This window comes from Colletotrichum navitas, assembly GCF_030913465.1.
Source record: "Colletotrichum navitas strain CBS 125086 chromosome Unknown LY79scaffold_87, whole genome shotgun sequence".
Taxonomy (NCBI): Eukaryota; Fungi; Ascomycota; class Sordariomycetes; order Glomerellales; family Glomerellaceae; genus Colletotrichum; species Colletotrichum navitas.
The window spans coordinates 1-21,342 of record NW_026850633.1 but is presented as its reverse complement, the minus strand read 5'-3'; the positions used below and the strand labels follow the sequence as shown (position 1 = coordinate 21,342).

The 21,342-nt window shown below is 43.3% G+C and overlaps 6 protein-coding genes across 6 annotated transcripts; 3 read left to right on the top strand and 3 right to left on the bottom strand.

The window, feature by feature from the left end:
* The first annotated feature begins 520 nt into the window (after window positions 1-520).
* LY79DRAFT_567951 (NADP-dependent oxidoreductase domain-containing protein) lies at window positions 521-1,700 on the top strand. Its single transcript, XM_060558934.1, has 4 exons — window positions 521-592; window positions 645-1,204; window positions 1,258-1,318; window positions 1,366-1,700. The coding sequence occupies exons 1-4, from the start codon at window positions 548-550 to the stop codon at window positions 1,672-1,674; spliced, it is 975 nt and encodes a 324-aa protein (XP_060409285.1). The 5' UTR covers window positions 521-547; the 3' UTR covers window positions 1,675-1,700.
* Window positions 1,701-1,911: 211 nt separating this feature from the next.
* LY79DRAFT_567948 (2OG-Fe(II) oxygenase superfamily protein) lies at window positions 1,912-3,795 on the bottom strand. Its single transcript, XM_060558933.1, has 4 exons — window positions 3,220-3,795; window positions 3,079-3,104; window positions 2,833-3,010; window positions 1,912-2,764 (listed from the first exon to the last, which is right to left on the bottom strand). The coding sequence occupies exons 1-4, from the start codon at window positions 3,436-3,438 to the stop codon at window positions 2,204-2,206; spliced, it is 984 nt and encodes a 327-aa protein (XP_060409284.1). The 5' UTR covers window positions 3,439-3,795; the 3' UTR covers window positions 1,912-2,203.
* A 1,792-nt stretch (window positions 3,796-5,587) lies between these two features.
* Window positions 5,588-7,545, top strand: LY79DRAFT_399458 (NCS1 nucleoside transporter). The gene has a single exon (XM_060553010.1). It carries the CDS (start codon window positions 5,779-5,781, stop codon window positions 7,471-7,473), a length of 1,695 nt encoding a protein of 564 aa, XP_060409283.1. The 5' UTR covers window positions 5,588-5,778; the 3' UTR covers window positions 7,474-7,545.
* Window positions 7,546-8,124: 579 nt separating this feature from the next.
* Window positions 8,125-8,910, top strand: LY79DRAFT_525241 (Asp/Glu/Hydantoin racemase; the record flags this gene model as incomplete). The annotated part of the gene is made up of 1 exon (XM_060555705.1): window positions 8,125-8,910. The coding sequence occupies one exon, from the start codon at window positions 8,125-8,127 to the stop codon at window positions 8,908-8,910; it is 786 nt and encodes a 261-aa protein (XP_060409282.1).
* A 129-nt stretch (window positions 8,911-9,039) lies between these two features.
* LY79DRAFT_525315 (uncharacterized protein) lies at window positions 9,040-9,414 on the bottom strand (the record flags this gene model as incomplete). Its single annotated transcript, XM_060555711.1, has 1 exon — window positions 9,040-9,414. One exon carries the CDS (start codon window positions 9,412-9,414, stop codon window positions 9,040-9,042), a length of 375 nt encoding a protein of 124 aa, XP_060409281.1.
* Window positions 9,415-9,486: 72 nt separating this feature from the next.
* LY79DRAFT_593749 (uncharacterized protein) lies at window positions 9,487-11,196 on the bottom strand (the record flags this gene model as incomplete). Its single annotated transcript, XM_060561600.1, has 4 exons — window positions 9,487-9,582; window positions 9,635-9,760; window positions 9,826-10,684; window positions 10,781-11,196. The coding sequence occupies 4 exons, from the start codon at window positions 11,194-11,196 to the stop codon at window positions 9,487-9,489; spliced, it is 1,497 nt and encodes a 498-aa protein (XP_060409280.1).
* Between the last annotated feature and the right edge of the window lie 10,146 nt (window positions 11,197-21,342).

Genomic DNA, 21,342 nt, shown 5'->3' with positions numbered 1-21,342 from the left:
TACGAATTTTATCATATTACTATCCCATCTTTACCCCCTTTCTTTTTATTCATGCTTGACTTTTTATCATCTAACATACAGCATAACGTAAGATCACTACATCAATTTCTCCTTCAGCAACGATTGCCGATGTCAGTTAGGTCAATTTTCCAGTGGCCTCCCTCGGGGCTAAAAATCATCTTAACAACACTCTTGTCACTTAATCAAATTACGCCATCAGTTCCCTATGCTATACCAGTTAAAATCGAGCATCCTATCAATAGAATTAGAATAGCGTTTCGCTAAATCACATACTGTGGATTCAATGTGACATTCGGTAACTCCGTAAGTAGCGAAGAGCCCCTGGGAAAGCGAAACTGATCAACAGCGACCAGGCCATTTATAGTAGTATGGCGACTGCAGGCTTACTACGTATCACTGGAACAAGTCATGAATAATGGGTCCCCACTGAGTTTTCTGATATTAAATACTGGACATTGTGTGACTGGTTCCTATACGTTGAGTCATCCTAACGTCTACAGTCCTCGCGTATCCGCCTCTACCCATTATGGCTTCCCAAACCTCACCCACGTTCATTCTTGGAACTCACAGCGTTGGTCGCCCTTGAGTAAATTAACAGTTGACACTTGCTGACGTGACGCTAGATCGGCGACAGCAGCTCCGACCCTGGATCCTCTCATTTCGACAGCGAGCAAGATGTCCAGGCTCTTTTGGAAGCATACCGCATCCGCGGATACAACCATCTTGACACAGCCCGTGACTATTCTCCGAGCGTCCCCGGTGCCTCTGAATCGCGCCTGGGCCGGGCCAAGGCTGCCTCTCAATTCACTATTCATACCAAAGTCCATAGTGCCGATCCTGGGGACCACCAGGCTGCAAAGCTTGAACTCAGCATCAACCAGTCACTTGCCGATCTCCAAACGGCCTGCGTCGAGACCATGTTTTTGCACTTACCAGACCGCGCGACCCCCTTCGAAGAAACGGCGAAGGCGATGAGCGACGCTCTCCATCTGGGCAAGTTTAAAAAATACGGCCTATCAAACTATTCTGCCGAGGAAGTACAAAGGTTTCTTGATATCTGCGAGGAGCATGGGTACGCGAAGCCCAGCGTGTATCAGGGACACTACAACGCCATTGTGAGAGGAGTTGAAAAGGAGTTGTTTCCCCTCTTACGCAAACACAACTTGGCATTTTATGCGTACAGGTAAGTTGTCATCCATCAATACTATGACTGGACCCAAGCTAACCTGATGTTAGCCCAGCAGCTGGCGGCCTTTTCTCAGGTCATGCCGAATCATCAGGCCGATGGAAACCCGATGTAAGTTCCCACATCAGCGATTTCGGACTTGATCTGACAAAACAAAGAACTTCATTGGAAAGCTTTATAGTTACTTTTACAGGCAGCCTCCGGTCCAGATGGCAGTTCTCACTATTCTCGACCTTGCAGAAGAGCATGGCATTAGCGGACATGCGGCCGCAATGCGGTGGACGGCCTTCCACAGCCAGCTGGATGGGAAGCATGGCGATGGTCTCATCTTTGGCGTTTCCAAGGTGGAGCAACTCAACCAGACTCTCGATGCACTCAATGCTGGCCCTCTTCCGAATGATCTTGCGGAAGCCATAACAGACTTGTATGCCACAGTAGACGGAGCCGAGCCTCCTTATTATCTCTAGATTGTGTAAACAGAAATCCATAGAGCGTTGGCTAAATATGTGTTACATATGGTGGCTTTCATCAATCATGTCTATTTGAAACCTGTTAATTGGAAAACATCATGACTGCTGCTCCTAACATACATTCCAAAGGCTAGAAGATAGCTCAAGAGGCAAGGTTGTTGTAACAACACAGAGAGCAACGGAGTTTCGGAGCTTAGTAAAGTTATCGCCTGGGTAGGCACGACTCTTGGTTTGGTCAAATTTGCTGGTTCTTCCTCAATGATATAGGCTGTAATTTCAGACGCACAGTGATTCTTCAGCTACACTGTTGGGTGTTTTCCCACATAGTAAAGCAAATGAAACTACAACAGTGCCAACATTGGTGGTTTGCTCCCTGTCACGCAAAAGACGACGCCGTTAATTGCGGGCAGCACAACTAACGCCTTATATCACCTCGTGACACTCCCGAATGCCCATCTAATAGTAAATATGATCGCTTCTATGCCGCTTCAGTCGCCAATGACCTCGTGAATACACCCGAAATTCATCAGACCTTGGTATACGTGGCTCGTATTCTTCTGTTCAGGTGTTCTGAACTCGTGACGGGCTTGGCGTTCTCGTACCCCTTTCGCCGCAAAACCTCCATGAACTCTGCGTCGAGTTCTTGCCCTGTCGTTAGTGGCTCATCTGCGCTCTTGATCGGTGCCAATATGACATGTCGGTCAGGCTGGATGAACACAGGTATGCTCAACCTCCCGACGTTCTCCCTTGCGGTCCTCGGAAAAGCCACCCGATGCACCGTAGACCGTAATCTCCCCGCTGTCCAAAACTCGAGGGCATCCCCAATATTCACAACAATGGCATCCGGCAGGCATGCTACATCGACCCATGCCCCGTCCCGTAAGACTTGCAATCCACCTTGATCAGATGGCTGGCGGAAAAGCAGCGTTAGGGAGCCGTAGTCGGAGTGTGCGCCTGCGCGGATGTCTTCCGGACCTTCGGATGTCAGGCTGTGGCGGGAAGAGAGCTGGGATACCGGGGGGTAGTTGATGAGACGCATTCGGCAACTCTCGCCTGTGTGGGCTGTAGACAAAAAGTCTTTTGGCATCTGGGCAAAAGTTCAGCTCTGGACCGGTGGATTCTCGTTCTTTACTCGTCTTTGGGGGTTAAGCTTACGCCCAGGCCAACGGCGAGTCCTTCCAGTAACGTCTTTGATAACCTGTCACAGCCAGAGAAGAAGGCCGCCATCGTCTCACGGCCTCTTTCCAGGCCCGCTGGGAGAGGCTGCGCGGTCCTCCCGGGGTCTGAAAGATAGAATGATTCTTTGACGTCTCCGGGCCCGGCTCCCGACAACCTGGTTTCCAACGTAATGTCTTAGCGCAATGTAGTTAATAAGGAGCGTTGGGTATAGAAGCAACCTACTTTTCTTCTCTTAAGCCGGTGTAGCCCTAGGCGTCAGCACGACCACGGTCAGCGAGCTGATTGGCGATCCAAAATTCGTCACATCTCTCACGGCGTCGAGCAACACAGGCAGGGAAGGTGTTGGAGTTGGTGCAGACTAACCAGATCGCCACTCCCATTTGCGAATGCCAACTTATCCTCCAGGGGTGCGTTGAAGAAGGCTTGGGCGAGGTCAAACACGCCCGCAGCGACGTGGTCGCCCAATTCGTGTCCGACGACGTAAAAGAAGCCGGGATCCTTGCCGACGCGCATCAGCTCGGCCCCCAAGTCTTCCACCTTTCCGAAGGACTGCAAATCAATGACTGGCAAGGCCGCAGACATGTCTGCTTGGTCAATTGATGGATTGGCGCAAATCTGAGAAAGAGGGAGATGTAGGTTTACTGCGTAACAAGAGATTGCTTCATGCAATGAACCAAGATAGAAGAGGCAAATGCTGCAGGTGGATGGACGTTCGCAGTAGAGAGATGCACCACATTGCCATGAGCTGCTCAGCCCAAGTACATCACGTCCGACGCCAAATTAACAGCGACAGGGAGTGGAATAGTCCAAGACTTGCGGTTAAGTACGACGTTTCCTTCTAAACAACAAAAGCCAGAAAGGCCGAGACGTACGTCTAGATAACCTCGTGGGGTCATCTGGGTCAAGGTCTCGGGGGGGCGGTTAAAGCTGTAGAACTGCGCAGGCTGCAGATTCCGGAAAACCCGCCAATTGTTTGCCTTTAGCCAGTCTCCTGACCCGCCACGAAAACGTAAGCACTGGGGAATGAGGGGAACCGCCAGAGTCGCACAGAACGCGAGAGAACATGGGCGGCACGGGAACGGCCGGTTGCAAAGTCATGCGTGCTGCATTCGATGGGGCTGATGTGAACGCGACCGGGCGCTGCCGGGACCCCGTGCCGCGATGCTTGTTTGTTTGTGCCCGTCAAAATCCCACTGCGGATGTGCTGCGAAGAGAAACAAACATGGAACGAGGGCGGAGATAAGAACGAACCTTTACCAGCTAGGTCGCATCGAAGGATGCAGCGAGCAACGATACTGATGACGAAGCCGACCAAAACGCGATGATTTGTCACTGTTGAACTGAAGAATACATATGCGCCGTCTGTTTGTCCGTAGTGGAGGGAGCAAACATGCAACACGCCGCATTCGACCAGACGAAGAACTGCCGAATCTCTGCGGTCCAATAAAGTCTTCGTTCTGTGCTCTCCGACCCCTGCTGCCCTCCACAAGGTGTCTCCCCTCAGTTGCCAAGAATCCCTAGGTACTAAGAGACATCAGCCAAAAGAGCAAACAACTCCAAAGAGCCAGTTTGAGGGGCGGGCAGGGCAGAGGGACGAGAAGAGTCAAAAACCGAACCGAGACCCTAGTCGAGCTCCGTCTAGACCTCCTCAGTTTCCCGAGTGCCTGGTTTTGACCCCTGAAGGCCTTTTTGTCCTATCCCTGTTCCGGCCAAGATCATCGTCACCGCTGCATACTTTGGGTGATTTCTGCATGGGACCGGTGGTACTATATATATACGAATAACGCAATTTCGGCCATTTTCCTGGCCCCAGAATGATGACCGCAGCGCACATGGCGGGCTCGCCAACGGCATGGTATCAGGGTAACGCATGGAATTGGCTGGCCTTCATCACGTACGGCACATGGCAAATCAGCAGACGCCCACAGAGGAACATGAGCCGTTTGAGAAGTAAGCCGGGCAACCATTCTGCTCATCCTTGTCTCCAAGTCTTGCTTCCCAACTGTTCAAGGATGTCGTATCATTTCAGATCACTGGAGCGCCTGGGATGTGAATCCCCCTCAACAGTTGGTGAAGCGACCCTTCCTGCACCTCGCCCATCGCGTACATCTCGGCCAGCCACCATCATGTAGGGAACGCCATAGACAGTAAGACGGGGCTGTTTTCCCTGTCTCGCAGTTCGGTACCCAGCAAACGTGCCGCCAAGAACTTCTCGCCATCATGCCCGACATGCTAACTCCGGACCGTCTTCACGCTACCGAAATCATGGTTCACCCATTTTGCGGTAACGAGGGAGGAGGGCCCCCAATGACACAATAATCAACTTCAAGGGCGTCTAGGCCCTCGGAGGGGCACACACATAGTGCCGAAGAAAGAAATACGATACCTACACCACACCAGTACACCGTATTTAGTGTTTCCAACCCCGCGACTTGTTCGACGAAACCTACTAAAGTCCCAAACTCTCCACGGTCTGTGCCACCATCTAAGCTTCCGACCTAGAGTGTCACAACCTGAAGGTCGGGGAGAAAGCCACCTCATCACCGAGCGGTCTGCTTACGGTCTTGTCTGGCGCCCCTTTGCCAATCGCCCCCCCTCGGCCTAGTCTCGTCACTATAAGCCGGTTTTTTTGAGTCTTTCATCTGATACAACCCTCTACTCCATCGCCTGCTCCGTTCTGTGAGACGGTGCACAGAACAACGCATCCGGGACGTAGTTTGGCTCGGCGCCAAACTGAAGCAGCTTCCATAACCACCACACTCAGACATCATCCGATCAACGGCAGAGCGTGATGAAAGGTCTTGTTGGCTAGCGGGAAGATCGTCATCGGCAGATCACCCACACGCACGTACTTGCTGTGGTACGCACCAAAACCGAACCGTTCGACCTTTTGTGAGACTTGCCGGCCAAGCAAAGCCGCCCATGATGAAGGCGGCGGCCCTCCTCCGACGCATGCAGGTCTCCCGCGAGACCGATGTCGTCACAACGGCATACATGAACCGCGACACGCGGCCCCTCCCGCCCGACCGCCGCACGTACGGGCCGTGGCAGTTCGTCGGCCTCTGGGTCGTCACGGGCTCCTTCAACATCGGCGGCTGGACGACGGGCTCCTCCCTCATTGCGCTCGGCCTGAACGTCTGGCAGGCCATGCTGACCGTTATCGTCGGCCACTGCCTCGTCGGCCTCATCTGCGTGCTCGCCGGCGGACCGGGCGCCAAGTGGCACATTGGCTTCTCCATACTGCAGAAGTCTAGCTGGGGAATGTACGGTGCCCTGTTCCCGCTCGTGCAGCGCATCGTGCTGTCTTTCATCTGGTATTCGACGCAGGTCTATTGGGGCGGGCAGTGCGTGCGGACCTTCATCTCGTCCATGGCCCCGTCTTTCAACGGGCTTGACACGCCCCTGGCCAACGGCACGATGACCGTAGCCGACTTCATCGGCTTCGTCATCTTCTCCCTCCTCTGCTTACCTCTGATCTACATTCGCCCGGAGCGCTACCACGTTCCCTTCCTCGTTGCCGCCTGCACCGTCATCCCCACCGTCTTCACCCTCCTCATCTGGTGTCTCGCAACGGCCCGCGGCGCAGGCCCAATGCTCACGGACATCACGTCCACGGCCGGTGTCCAGCAGGCTCACGGCTCACATCTGGCGTGGATGCTCGCTCTGGGCATCTGCACCAACATTGGCGGCATCAGCACGCACATCTTCAGCCAGTCCGACTTCACGCGCTTCGCCCGCCGGCCGCGCGACCAGCTCGTGTCGCAGCTGGTCTTTGTGCCCCTCAACACCATCCTCGTCGCTTTCGTCGGCATCGTCTGCACCTCATGTGCCGCGCAGCTGTTCCCGGCGACGGAGGGCACTCTGGTCTGGGAGCCGTACCGCTTCCTCGATGCGATGCAGGCCCACTATGGCAACTCGGCCGGCGTGCGGGCGGCCGTCTTCTTCGCGAGCCTGGCCTTCGTCTTTGCGCAGTTCGGCATCGCCGTCGCCGAGAACGCGCTGTCCAACGGCATCGACCTGTCGGCGCTGCTGCCGCGCTTCTTCAACCTGCGCAGGGGCGGGTACCTGACGGCTGCCGTGGCCTTTATCATGCAGCCGTGGCAGCTGCTTAACGGCGCGAGCAAGTTCCTGACCGTCATGGGCGGGTACGGCGTCTTCCTCGGATCCATGACAGGCGTCATGTTCGCCGACTACTACATTGTACGCCAGCGGAAGCTGAAGCTGACGCACCTTTACGAAGCGACAAGCCAAAGTATATACTGGTACCGCGGCGGCGTCAACTGGAGGGCTGGCGCGGCGTGGACGTTGAGCACGTTCTCGCTGCTCCCAGGCTTCGTGCAGAGGGTGCGGGAGCCTACAGTTGAGGAGAGGGGGTGGTCTCACCTTTACTACCTGGCCTGGCCTTTGGGGTGCACCCTGGCCGTCGCGTCGTACTGCCTTCTAAACCGCCTGTTCCCGATCCAAAGCCCCCACGCGGTCGATGACGCGGATTATTTCGGCACGTTCGGTCCCCCGGAGGACACGGTGCTTGATGGGCGCGAACAGACGCCGTCAAAGGTATCAGCGGAAGAGAAGGAGACGAAAAGCCGATACATTGGCCAAGAGAGTATGGCATGAGGGGGTAGGAGCGGCAAAGAGCCTGTGTGTCTGTGCAATGCTATAATGGTTGCGGAGCGAGCGCGTTTTCCTTTTTCCAGATCTCTGGGTCCCAAAAGGCCATATAATGGGAGGGGCGGAGGGTAGTATCCGGTAGGGACAAGATCATCCCTTACAGATGTGAGCGGACTTATTATCCTGCATGCATATTTTGATATATCTCCGATAAGATATCCACTTCCTTAGATGCCCTCTACCCAAACTCGTGTTAGCTCCTCGTGGGAAGAGCTGTATTCGCCTACGTGATACGTCAGAGGAACATTTAGACTAGATCGCCTGAAAGAGGGACCTCCCTACAATCGTATGATTTTTGCATCGCAAGTGCCAGCGCGGTTGACATGTCGTTGGCGCCATTTTCGGGCTGATGGGTCGGGACGCCCGGCGGGAGGGAAACCTGGCGGCTAAGCTGTTAAATAAGCCGTCACTTGGTCTCGCCCCTAAGCGCGCCAGCTGTTGAATGGCTGCTGAAAACGAAGTGGTTCGGGTTAGTCGTATTCTGTTTCATTTAACAGAGCATAATCGTCAAGGCATTTTCCCCTTGGCGAGTGAGTCCTTGTCTCAGTCTCGACCATCTATAAGGACGTGGAGCTTCTTTCGTATTTCATTTTCACGATGGGTTCTCTGAACCGCACTATAAGACTGCTATGTATAGTCCCGATATCCACCACTGGCATAACAGAGGACCTCGTCCGCATATACAAGTCAAGGCCTGGGCTTGATATATCATTCATTGACGGCCGTGACCTCTTGGGCTGTCCGCCAAGTATCGAGAACGAAGCGCATGCATTCGAGTCGACGAGGGCCGTTCTTCCTCGAACCGTCGATTACATCAGCTCTCACACCCTCGACGGCGTCCTCGTTTGCTGTTTCTCGAACCACCCTCTCGTATGCGCCCTCAGGAGATTGGTCACCATCCCCGTCACGGGCATATTTCAAGCTGCCCTCCAAGAGGCGACGCAACACGGTGGGAAGTTCGGCATCGTGACCACGGCCCATGCTTGGGAAAAGCCGCTGACCGACTCAGTGAGCGAACTCGGGTTCGGTGAGAACTCTGCGGGCGTCGCGGCGACCGGGATCGGGCCGCTCGAGCTGGAAAACCTGGACCGGGAGGTGGTCATCAACCGGATAGCCATGTTCTCGAAGCCCTTGATAGACAAGGGAGCCCGGAGCATCATCCTCGGCTGCGCCGGCATGACGGCACTGGAAGAAGACATCCTGGCAGCCCTACCACCGGGGACCAGAACGGTTGACGGGGTCCGGGCCGGGATTCGCATATTATCACGGCTGGCTGAGGAGACGGCCATTGTGGAAACAATACCTCGGTGCATAGACGACAGCAAATGCATGGGCACGATTCACAATACAGAACTAACGAGTGGCGCGGCACAGGTCCTCTGAGAGAAAGCCTGTCAGGCCTTATGGCTTGATTACAATAGTTAGGACGAGAGCATATACCCATCCATGTATATAGATGGTATAAACTTGTGCACGGGTAAATGACACCGTCAAAGCATGGACGGCCAATCGCTAGGTGGTCCCCCAGCTTTCGATGGCGCTGGCCCAATCAATATCCGCAGAATCGTTAAATGCGTTTGTCCACATATTTCCGATAAATCCCGTCTGAAAGTTGTAAAATGCAGTGTTGGGTAACGCGTACTGCTCGAGCAAGCTCTGTTGAGGAGGAAGATGCGGATGCGGCTGCTCCTGCGGCATCATACTCGTCGTTGGTGGTTCGCCAGCAACATCCGACTGGGGATGCGCCGCCACCGGTGCCACTGCCATGGTCGAATGACTCTGGCGTACGAGTATCTCCTCTAGCTTATGGATATACTGAAAGATCCTTGCTCCGGCTTGGCTGGCGGAGGGGAGCGAAGGGGCAAGGCTCTGGAGGAAAGTTGCCATGGAGGTCCTAGAATGTTTCAGCCTCGGATCTCCCGAGGACCACGGCGCGCGCGGTATGAAGAAACGATCAACTTACATGACTTCCCGGAGCTTGTAATACTGCCAGTCAAACAACTGGCGTGTGATGAAGCTGCTCAGCAGGTGAGCAACACCGGCCAATTCTTGCAGCTGGAACTCGGTTTAGCCCGGTGATCAGTTCGGAGATAAGGAGGGTTCGTACCATGGGATAACCTATCGCGCGCAAGTATTCCACAGGCACGGAAGTGATTTCTTGTATCAACTCCAGAGCGGCCTCGCAAGCCTCTTCGAATTCGTTGTGGCAAGCAAACGCAGCCATGCGAAGCAGCTATGAAAAGGTCAGCCAGTGCCCCCCCCCCTCACCTTGCCCCTGCAGCCAGGGGAAACGCTCACCTGAAAGGTGCAAGCAATGTTGGCGACCTGGAAACCACACAAGTTTGCTTCGACATCGTGGGATGCGGGGAAGGCAAGTGTCGCGTACGGCGGTAGGCTGCTCTTCTTTTCCAGGACCTTCTCCAGCATCTTGTCAATCGGGGGCATCAGCGGCTCGTGTTCGATCGGGCCCCTGTCCAGCGCCTTGAGCCGGTCCTTGCGCATGCGCACGATGACGTGCTCCAGCACGCGGTACAGGTCGGTGATGTAGTTCCAGCCGGTCAGCCAGCTACCGTGGCGGAATCTCGTCTTCTCCGTCTGCCCCGAAGCGTCGATGATGCCGGCCAAGCCGTCGACTTGCTGCGGGTACGCGACGGCGCACTGCAGTTCCGGACACCGTATGACGTGGCCGTCAATGAGGGCCGCATGGACTTCCAGGCGGTACATGGACCAGAAGAACTGGCGCCGCACATGCTTCTCCGGGTAGGTGAGATGCGAGGGCCATCGAGCCTCGAAGTGAAATGTGTGCTGGGCCACGAGGGTGTGATAGCGACCGATGCATTCATGGAAAAGAGGGTCGTCCTTGAGCTGCGTCGCAGCCAGGGACAAGGTGCCGAGGACCTGGAGATAGTCAAAGACCTCAAAGCTCCCGATTTCGCGGTTGGTTTCCGGGATGGCCTTTTGTGCGTCCTCCATGTAGGCCTGGTGGTGCTCGGGGCGCAACGGCGCCGGCACGGTCGGGTTGAAGACGGCACCGTCGCGGACGTGACACGAGCTCAGGGCGCAGATGGCCATGAGGCGGGCGAACGAGGCCCGGGTCGCCGACAGGCTGGTGTTCTCCCATTCTCTAAGAAGGGAGACCTCGTCGAAGAAGGGGAAGCTGCAGGCAATCGTCAGCTTATCTCGATGTCTCACGAACGGAACGCAGCAGCTGCCAAGGGGGGGTTATCGGCGTGCCAGGTGAAATGGGACGCACACGGGGTACACTGTGTCAAAAAATATAGAGATGAGACATGAGATAAGGCTTCGGCTTCCGTGGCGGCTCTCGTCGTAGAACCACCCGCAGGCGTCGCCGTCGTCGCATGACTGGCTCTGCTTGTTGTTCGCCGAAGAAGACGGCGACGTCTTGGACTTGACGCCTCTCTTGGCCGCGACGCGGTTCCAGGTGCAGGTCGCGCCGTGTTCGATGCAAGTCAGACAGCTGGGGGTGCCGCCGGGGCTCGCGGTGCCGGCGGCGACCCCGCTCCCCTCGGGCACAGGCTTGCATTTCCTCCCTCTACGATGGCAAAAGTCACAAGCCTTTGTGATGCGACGGCGCTTAAGGGTCGGCTCGTAGCGCCGCCGCCCGTCTGCGTTCTGTTGGCGGTGCTGCTCGTCCTGATTCCCGCCCATGATTCGAGCGAGCGTTGGCCGCGTCGAACCGCGTCACGGGGCTCCCATCCGGTTACCCAAACGCACGTGGGGTAGAGGCGTGGGCGTAGGGTGGGGGAGAGATGGGTATATCTCACACGGCGGGAGGGATAAGCTTTGGTGACTTGTCCTTACTGTCCGAGCCACAGTGAGGGGCTCTCCCCCGTTCTGCCTCCCTGGTCGACTGAGATGCAGATCCACTGCTTCGTATGGGGGGAACGAGCGGCAAAGGAGGAGATACAACAAAAGCTCCGAAGGGCAGATGGGTGCGTACGTTGGCGCGGGATGGGGGTTTCCCAAGAACACACACACAATACGGCGGGGAGCGAGAAGAACCGAAGCAGCGTCTTGTGTGCAACCTTGGATTCGGGAGTGGCAACGCCGGCATGAAACGAGAGGAGAAGAATCTGGACAAACTTTGGGTGGGAGAATTTCGTGAACGAGATGAGAAACATGGGCGGATCGAGGTTGAAATTGACACGGCCACAGGTGGGGAACGCACCCAGGAAGAGAGAGGAAACGATGTTCCAACATTAGGACCGACATGACTAAGCCTATGCGTTTGTTCCTTTTCGCCTTTTTGGTGGTGCTGCTTGTAGTGCTGGCTTTGCCGGTGGTGTTGGTAGTGTTGGTGCATATCCTTCCCTCCCCTCCGTCCCCTCCCCTCCCCTCCCCTCCCCTCCCTCAACGAGATAAGGGAACATCCGTCTGTTGGATGGACTCAGTGGCCTATTGGCCCGTTGGCCCAGTCCATTGAACGCCAAGACCACACCCTGTAGGGTTACTGTGCGGATACATGGGGACGACTGCGTATCCAGCCCAAGGCGCAGTCAAGGATGGCCGTGCCGCAGCCACTGACCACATCCTTTTCTTTGTTCTGCTCGCCCCGTCATCCCTCGACCCCCGGTCCTGTTGGCCCCCGCACTGCGTCAGTATTTGTCCGGAAATGGCCTGAGAACAAGCCCGTTCTCCCGGCGAGGAATGGACAATGGTGCACTCACTGGCGTGGGGGGGGGGGGGATCGACCCGTCAGCATTCCATTAATTAGCCAAGAAAGCCAAACCAACTCGTCGGTACGAGGAGATGTGCAAATGGAGATTTGAGACAGTCCAGCGTCATGAGGCTATCGGCGATCAAATCGCCCCCCAACAACGGTCTTCCGCGATCCGGCTTTTTGGGATGTTTGCGGCCCGTCACGCCATGGACAAACATGGACTTGCACGTGGGGGGCTTCTCTGGCTAAACCCACATCAACGCTCACCCTTGTTTTGGCCCAGACGCCATGACAGTGTTGATCAGCATCTAGCAAACAATAGATGGATCGAAGAACATCTGCATTGTCAGGCGCTTAGGGAACGGGTCGAAGGGGTCTAGCCTTTCAGATCGTACGATTAGGCATGCTGGGCCGAACGTGGATAATATGTCGTCAATTGACATATTATTTGATCCCGTGTCCAAACAGAGCCATTGCTTCGGGGGGAAAAGATAGGGCCGAAACTAATCATGCAATTCGGCGTAGTGGTAGATTTTCTGCTCGAAGGCTCACGGTCTTGCCGAAGCAGACAGCCACAACGCTTCGGGACGCACCATGAGATCATCGAACAATACAGAATAATACTCTATAAAATAACCCACACAAATTATCTGACACCTAGTGTTTATCGACCATATGCGACGGATATTTGATAAGAGCACCAAGTGCACCCTTCTTGAACCATTCAATTACGACCTCTGGCAAGCCCTGCGTTTCCGCCCCTGCCAATCAAGTTCTCACGTCAAGGACTTCAACTATCGCTGTGGGTTGTGAACGGATGAAATCTCCCATCTCGTCCATTGATAAACCGATTTTTCCAATTTGATGCCTGCAGTTTACTTCGGAGTTGTCATCAGTGAAAACATCATATCGGATGTTGTGGGTCACGTCTACTGCCTCGACAAGATTCAGATGACCTTGCAAGCTGGGGAATGTTGGCACTGCCTACAGGAGGCGAGAGTCTGGAAGCAGGCTCTGGAATAGGTCAAACTGGGGATCTTCGACACGATGAATGCTTGAGGGTAACCCTATCGTCGTTGATAAAAAACAAAGGAGGACCTTGTCTAATAGCCCTGTTGCCCCCGTAAGAACAACAACAGCGGAATCGCTTATAGGAAGAGTTTTGTCAGGTGCCAGAGGTAGGGGGCACCAGGGGACCACCAGCTGTAGGGCTACAACTAAGAAAACTATTATCTAAGGGTTATATAAAAGCAGAGTTTATAAGAACAAGAGAATTAGGAAAAAGTAGATTAAAAAATAGTTATAATTAACCCCTAGCTACACTATTTATAGACTTCTTTACTTAGTACTATAACCCTTTTAATATATTTTAATCTTTATTTATCCTTAGGTGTACTAACTATTAGAGCTATAATATTACCTTTTAATACTTAAGCTACTACTTAGTAAAGTATAAGTATTACCTCTAGATAACTAACCCTAGATAGTAGTAACACCTAGGCATAGATAAAAAATAAAGGCCTACTAGTATAATATTAGCTTTAGAGTAACCTTAAAAAAATAATAAAGAAGAAGCTTAAGAACTTCCTAGAGAAGTAAATAAAAAAAGCTAAAAAAAAAATTAGTTAACTAAATTTTAGCTTTAATAAATAAAGCCTTTATTAAAAAAGTATATAATATACTAGGCCTAGCTATTACTTTTTAGCTAAAGTATAAGTGCTACTATATTAATATACTATTAAAGTAATTACTTTTAATCTAATATAAAGAAGGTATATAAAATAACTATTAGGACTTTTTATTTAAGCTAAAAAGATAATTTAAAGTTATAAAAAAAGAATTTAAAGATAACTAAAGTAAAATATAGTATACTAGCTTTATACTAGAGAGTAACCTAGTATATAAATAGTAAAAGTATATTAAAGCTTACTATAATAGCTAAATAAAAAAAGTAACCTAAGAAGTAATAAAGACCTAGTTAAAAAATAATATTACTAATATTAATATATAGGCCTTTAGTATAGTAATAAAGCTTAATAATATAAAGTAAAAAGTTAACTAGTTATACTAGTAATTTATTAATAAGTATAAAACTATTAAAGTAAAGTACTTTAACTTATAAGCTAAAAGGTAATAAGTAGTCTATATACTTAACTAGTTACTATTTAATCTAAAAAGCTATATATTAGCCTAAAGGATACTAAAGATATAATAAGCCTTTAATAATACTATATAATAGGCTAAGACACTAGCTAAAGCCTATACTAAAGATAAACTAGTAGACTAGTAAAAGTAAAATTAAGAATAAAGAGACTAGTAGGCCTTAGCTATACTACTAAGCCTTAATATAAGGGTCTTTATAATAAAGCCTTAGTCTATATACTTTATATTTACGCTTATAATAACCTAGGGTATATTAATACTAACACTAAAGGCTTTAAGAGTAAAAAAGAAAAAAGGTAACTATTTACCTTTAACTAGGCTATAGTACTTCTTAACTTACTTTAACTATAGTAAGCTAAAGTATTTATTAGCTAGCTATACTAAAAAAAAGTACTATAAGTATAGTTAACCTAGACACTTAGGTAAATAGTATATAATAAAAGTAATAAAGGTTAATATTATTTAATTACCTTAAGAAAAAAAGCTATACTACTAATTTAAAGTAGACTTTTATACTAAGATAAGTAGTATATAAAAAAAAAATATTAATTAACCTAGAGGTAAATAAAAACCTTATATACTAGAAAATATTATATATAAAAAGGCTACTAGTAGTTTATAAGAAAAGACTACTACTATAAGGTATATAGAAAAGTAAGGCCTTAGACTATAGTTTAAAAAAGATAGTATTAAAAGTAAAAGATAATATTAGAATATTAAGAATATAAAGCTATACTTTATAAGTAAGTAATATAAAAAAATATAATATTATCCTAAGGATTCCCTAAAGGTAAATAGTAAAGCTTAACCTTAAGTAAAAAATAATTAGCTAGACTTATTTACTAAGTAAAGACTATATTTAACTTATATAAAGCTAAAGAGTAGTTAAAAAGGCCTTAAAGGATACTAAGGTAGTCTTTATAGACCTTCCTATAATCTAACACCTAGAGTATAAGACACTAGAGGAGGCACTAAAGATACCTACTTATATACTAAAGAAGGATAAAGAGGCTAGTAAAGCTAGTAGTATAAAGGCTATAATACTAAGAAAATATAAAGAATAGGCTTATATATTTAATATAGACCTAGTAGTAAAACTAGTAAAAGATAATATATAGATATATATAATAGAATTAGAACTAGGTATAGTACTACTGTTTAGCCTTATTTACTTACTAGTAAAAAAAGAACTAAAAAAGCTAAAAAAGTATATTAATAAATCTTTAGCTAAAGGCTAAATATAGCCTTTAAAGTTACTAGTAAAGGCACTAATCTTATTTATACTTAAGAAAAAAGGTAAGCTTTACCTTTATATTAACTACTATAGGCTTAATAAGATTTAATATAGCCTTCTTGCTAGCTATTATAGATTTAACAGGAGAAGTAAGGCTATAATAGGTAATATAAAGTAATATAGTATAAAAGTAAAGTATAATAGTAGAGTATAAAATAAGTAAGTAATAATAAAAAGCTAAATAAATAATATAGGACAAGAGCTAGGTGTAAGTATAGGTTATTTATTAAGGTTACTTTTCTTATAAGAAAATAGGTAATAGGATATATACCCCTAGGTATATACCTAGATATATACTAATAAGGTAATCCTATATTTTACTTATCTATCTACTATATAAGGCACTTGTCCTATAATAAGTGCCCTCTCTCTAAAGACTTTATCCTCTTTTACTAAAAAAATATACCTAATAGTAGTATATATAAATATAAAGTATAAAAATTACCTCTCTTCTTATATAATAACCTTATTACTTGTTATCTCTAAAGTTTTATTAAGATTATTTAGCCTTTAGTAGTACCTAGGTTATATTATTATTATTAGTGTTATAGTAGCGTTTATTAGCTTAATACCCTAGGCTATTAGTATAGTAACCTTAGGCTAAGTAGCTAAGACCTAAAGGTTAACTATAGCCTTTTATTTATTAAGCTTAGTAGCTATTTAGTTAACCTTGTCTATTAACTCTTTAGATAGGCTACTCTTAAAAGTAGTTAGTGTATTAAGGTTATTAGACTTCTTGTTAAAAGTATAACTTTAGTGTTTATTTAGTCTACTTACTCCTTAAGTTCCTTAAAGTACTACTTTTACTTATATACTTTATTAGCCTTCTTATAAAGTTCTCTATAATATTATAATATCTATATTAAAGTATTAGTTTTTTTATAATATCTTTAGTAAGTTTAGTAGCTATATTAGCCTTAGTGTTATATTTATTAATATTACTTTTATAGCTATTAACTATATTAGCTAGCTTAGTAATATTCTCTTAAGCTTAGTAATAGTATATAGCTACTTTCTTAGCTAGTTAAAGTAATAAATCTCTAGGATAAAATTTATTAAAACATTAGATTAAAAGAAGTATACTTATAACCTTTAAATTAGATTAGCTAGGTTAATAAAGGAAAATAAAGCTAATAAGTATAGCCTAGCTAAGATATTACTATATATAGCTTACTTTTTTATACTTAGCTAGATAGTGTTTATTAAGGTAGTAATTTTATAGTAGAAGTATATATTAAGGTAAGTAATAATTACTATAATATATAAAGCTACTTTATTACTAGGTATAAAAGCTTTAACCTAAGCTATAGTCTTCTTATAAAGCTATTTATTACTACTTTTATAAAAGGCGTCTTTAGGTAATAAAGGCCTCTTTATAAGTAAAATAACTAGCTCTAAGCTATAGCCTTTCTACTTTATAAGGTATAAGTTTATATACCTAGTTATTAGTATTATTAGCTTCTTAGTAGCAGTAGCTTTAGTATTAGCCTTATAGGCTTAGATTTATTTAAGGACTTACTTATTAGTAGGTTTATAACTAAATAGCTTAGTTATTTCCTTATATAGTTATTAATCTTCTCTAGGGTAGTAATTACTACTAACTTCTTATATATAGTAATAAGCTTCTTAAATTCTCTTATATTATTATACTTTTTTATTTCTTTAGTAAGCTTTATAGCTACCTTTATAGTGTTAAAAGGTTTTCCTATAGTAGTAGTCTTATCTTAGAGTTACTACTAGATCTTATTAAAAATAAGCTATCTTTTTTACTTATAGTTCTTAAGTAAAGGCTTTTACTACTTAATATATTCTATAGCCTTATTAGTATTCTTTATTATATCCTTAGGTAAAGAAATATTATTACTTTTAATACTAAAGATATTAAAGTCTACGCTTTATTATTATTATTATTTTTACTAATATTATTATTATTCTTAGTAGCCTTTTTCTTATCCTAGGACTAAGGGGCTAGTTAGTTAATAGCTATAAAAGATAGCTTAAGAATAGATCTAGGCTTATTAACTAGGGTAGTAGTAACCTTATTAGGCTAGTTAGTTTACTTATTAGGTTAACTTACCTAAGGGCTAGTAATATAAAGAGGGTTATCTTTATTAAAGTACTAGTTAAAGTTAATAGTGTCTAGGTTTAAGGGATTATTATTGCCTAGGATAAGGCTAAATTATATTAGGGCGCTTATAATAGCTAGTTTTTTTTTCTTGTTTAAGAGGTAGAAGTTTATAGGGAGAAAAGAAAAAGGAAATATAAGAAAAAGAGGTACTATTACTATAAGAATATTAATAGGTTATTATTAATAATAGTAGTAATATAGTAAAGTTAGTAATAGTAATAAGAAAGTAATAGGTTTAGTAGGTTAAAAATAAGAAAATAGTAGTTATAAGTAAGTAAGTTAATTTATCTTATTATTATTATTAGTAACTATAGGTAAAGAAAGTATAGTTAGTTATATTAAGTAAAAGCTTCTTCTATTATTTTAGAATATTAACCTATATAAATATTCTTACTATTTACTATATAACTATATATTTTAATAAAGAGAAAATATTAGTTATCTTTAGGTTATTACTATTCTTGTTAAAAGAAATTAAGAAATAAAGTTATTATTAAAAATAAAGGTACAAGGCTATATTTTTCTCTATATTATTATAAAGTATTATAACTGTTTTAGTACTAACTATAGTAGTGTCTATAGAAAGTCTACTAGCGTAGGCTTTTAGCCTTATTTCTTTATATACTCTACTACCTAATTAATAAGATTAGTCTTCTTAAAGTTAATTACTATATTACTAGTATTAAAAGTAAGGTTTTTATAAGGTTCTTATATATTAGACACTAGTAAGTACTTTTTCTACTTAATAAAATACTTAACTAATAGGTAGTTCTTTTACTAGTTAACTCTATAGTCTATAATTCTTTTAACTTTAAATTCCTTTATACTATTTACCTTTACTAGCTTTAGAGGTAACTACTTCTTTTTAAAGAGGTTATTACTAGTTAGTGCTTTCTATAGCTATATAGTTAATACTACTAGGTAGACCTTTTAGTGTAGTAGTAGGTTAAGTTTATAGGCTTTTAGCCTAACTATATAGGTAATATAGAAAGGTCTAGTGCACTAGGGAGACTATTTCTACTTAGGCTTACCTAGTAATAAATAGCCTTTACTAAGTTAAAAGAAAACCTTATCTTTAATATTAAGTTATATAAGGTAATAGTAATAGTTATATTATTCTTTTCTTATTACTTCTACTATATTAATAAAAGCTAGTGCCTTTACCTAGTATATCTAGCGTAGGATATTAAAAGACTTTAATAAAAGTTTATTTTTACTAATATACTCTAATATAGTCCTAGGGTAAAATCTAAGAATAACTTTATTTAGTAAATAACCTACTATAACTACTAATAAGTTATTAAGTAAGTACTATAAGGCTATAACAATATTAGTCTATAGGATATTAGAGTTAGTATATATATAAAAGTATATAGTAATTTTAACTATTTAGTTAGTTCTTTTACTTTAACTATTAGTCTAAGGATAATATACTATAAATATAAGTAGTTATACTTTAAGAGTATTAAATATCTTTACCTATATTATAAAAATAAACTTAGGGTTATAGTTACTAATAATTACTATTAGTAGTCCTTAGTTATATATTATAAGTATTTAAAGTAATACCTAGGCCTAGTAGTAAGCCTTATACCTTATATACCCTAGGATAAGTAAGATTTTTTTACTAAACTTATAAGTTATAGTATAAAGGCTATTAAATATATAGAAGTTAAGTATAACCTAAAAGCTACCTTAGGTTAAGACTTCTAGTATATTTATAATAAAGTCTATAAAGATAGTATAGTAAGGTACACTAGGTATTATAATAAGTTAAAGGAATCTTATAGCCTTTTAGTAATTTATTTAGTTACCTTAGTATACTAGGCAGTAGGTAATATAAGCTTTTACTAACTTTACTTTTCTAGGGATATAAAAGCTTTAAAGCTTAGTAAGTATTTTATTATACCTAAAGTAAAACTTTTTATTATAAGTAAAAGTAAATACTTTTTTTATAAGGGGTTTTAGGATATAAAGTCTATATATACTATCTAAGGCTATATAAAAGATTAATCCCCTAGAGTTAATCTCTTATAGTAGTATAGCTATATAAGGCTAGTGTTATTATTTATAAAGAAGTTATTAATATTAGTAACACTAAGAGATAGGTTAATACAGTTAACTATACGTATTAGTAGTAATTAATAAATAATAAAGGTAACTATAGTTCTCTATTATATATAAAGAAAAGAAGGATAATTATTATAGGTTAGTTAGTTAAATAACTAACTTATTACCTATAAATCCTTAGAGAATCTATAGCTAAATATCTAAGGATTTGCCAGCAATAAGTCATTAGGGTTAACCTAATAACTCTAATATTTATCTGTAATAGTTAACATTATAACACTAGCAACTTTCTATAGTGCTAGAAATCCCCTATTATTTATATCTAAAAGAACAGCTAAAAAACATAATAAAAATAAGAAGCCAAAAAGTATTTAATACTTTTTGCTTATATAGCCTATTATATATAAGAAACCTATCTATTTATCTATATCTCTAACTACCTATTACTAACTAGCTTCTCTAATATATTATTTAGTAATAACTTTATAAATCTATCTACTAGGTTATTACTACTATAAATCTACTGTATCTTAAAAATCTTATAGCGTTTATATAACTAGCAAAGGGCTATAATATCTATTATAAGTCACTTCTCCTTTGTAGTACTAAGTTTTATAAGGCACTTATAAAGTAAGTATAAGTTAGTGTAAAGTATTATAGGTATTTACAGTAGCTTAAAGTAGTTAGTAATTATTATAAAAGTAGTGCTAATTACATAGGCAACGTTAGCACTAGTGACTATCCTATAGACCTTAGAGGTAAGCACACTATATATAACTCTCTTATACTTTATTAAACTAAAGTAGATAATATTACTAGTTAACTTAAAGCTTTTACTATTAGCAGTAGGTTACTTAATAATTTATTTATTAGTAAAAACTATAATAAAGCTAAGTTAAGAGGTAAGGTTATAGTTATTTATAAATAAGCTATTAATAAATACAAAAAGCTTAGTAGTCATAAGGTTAATTAGCAAGAATTATAGGCTATAGTTAAGGTTACTAATTTACTATTTAATATAGTAGTTTAAAGCTTTAATCTCCTCTACTGTAGGTAATTAGTGTTAAGTAGTAACTAAATAGTTAAAGTAAGCTTTAGGTTAGTAAATAGAAGTAATATATACGCTATAGGTATATTACTAGACATAATCTTACTAAGCAGTAGGCAATTTCTTATTAATAAGTTAGAGCTTTTTGCCTTAGCCTTTCTAGTAAAAGGTAAGCTTACTATTAGTAGTAATAGATAATATACTACTATTAAAGGTAATAAAGTTATTAGTTATAAGTAATTACTTAGGTTTTACTATAAAAGTAGCCTTCTTAAGCTTCTTCTCTTTATAAGTAGAGAATTTACTATCTATAAGGCTAATTATATTATCTATTTATATACTAATTAATCTAAAGTTACTATTATTAGGTAATAATATTAATAGGTAAAGGTTAAAGGTTAATAAATCTATCTAGAGATTCTCTCTATAAT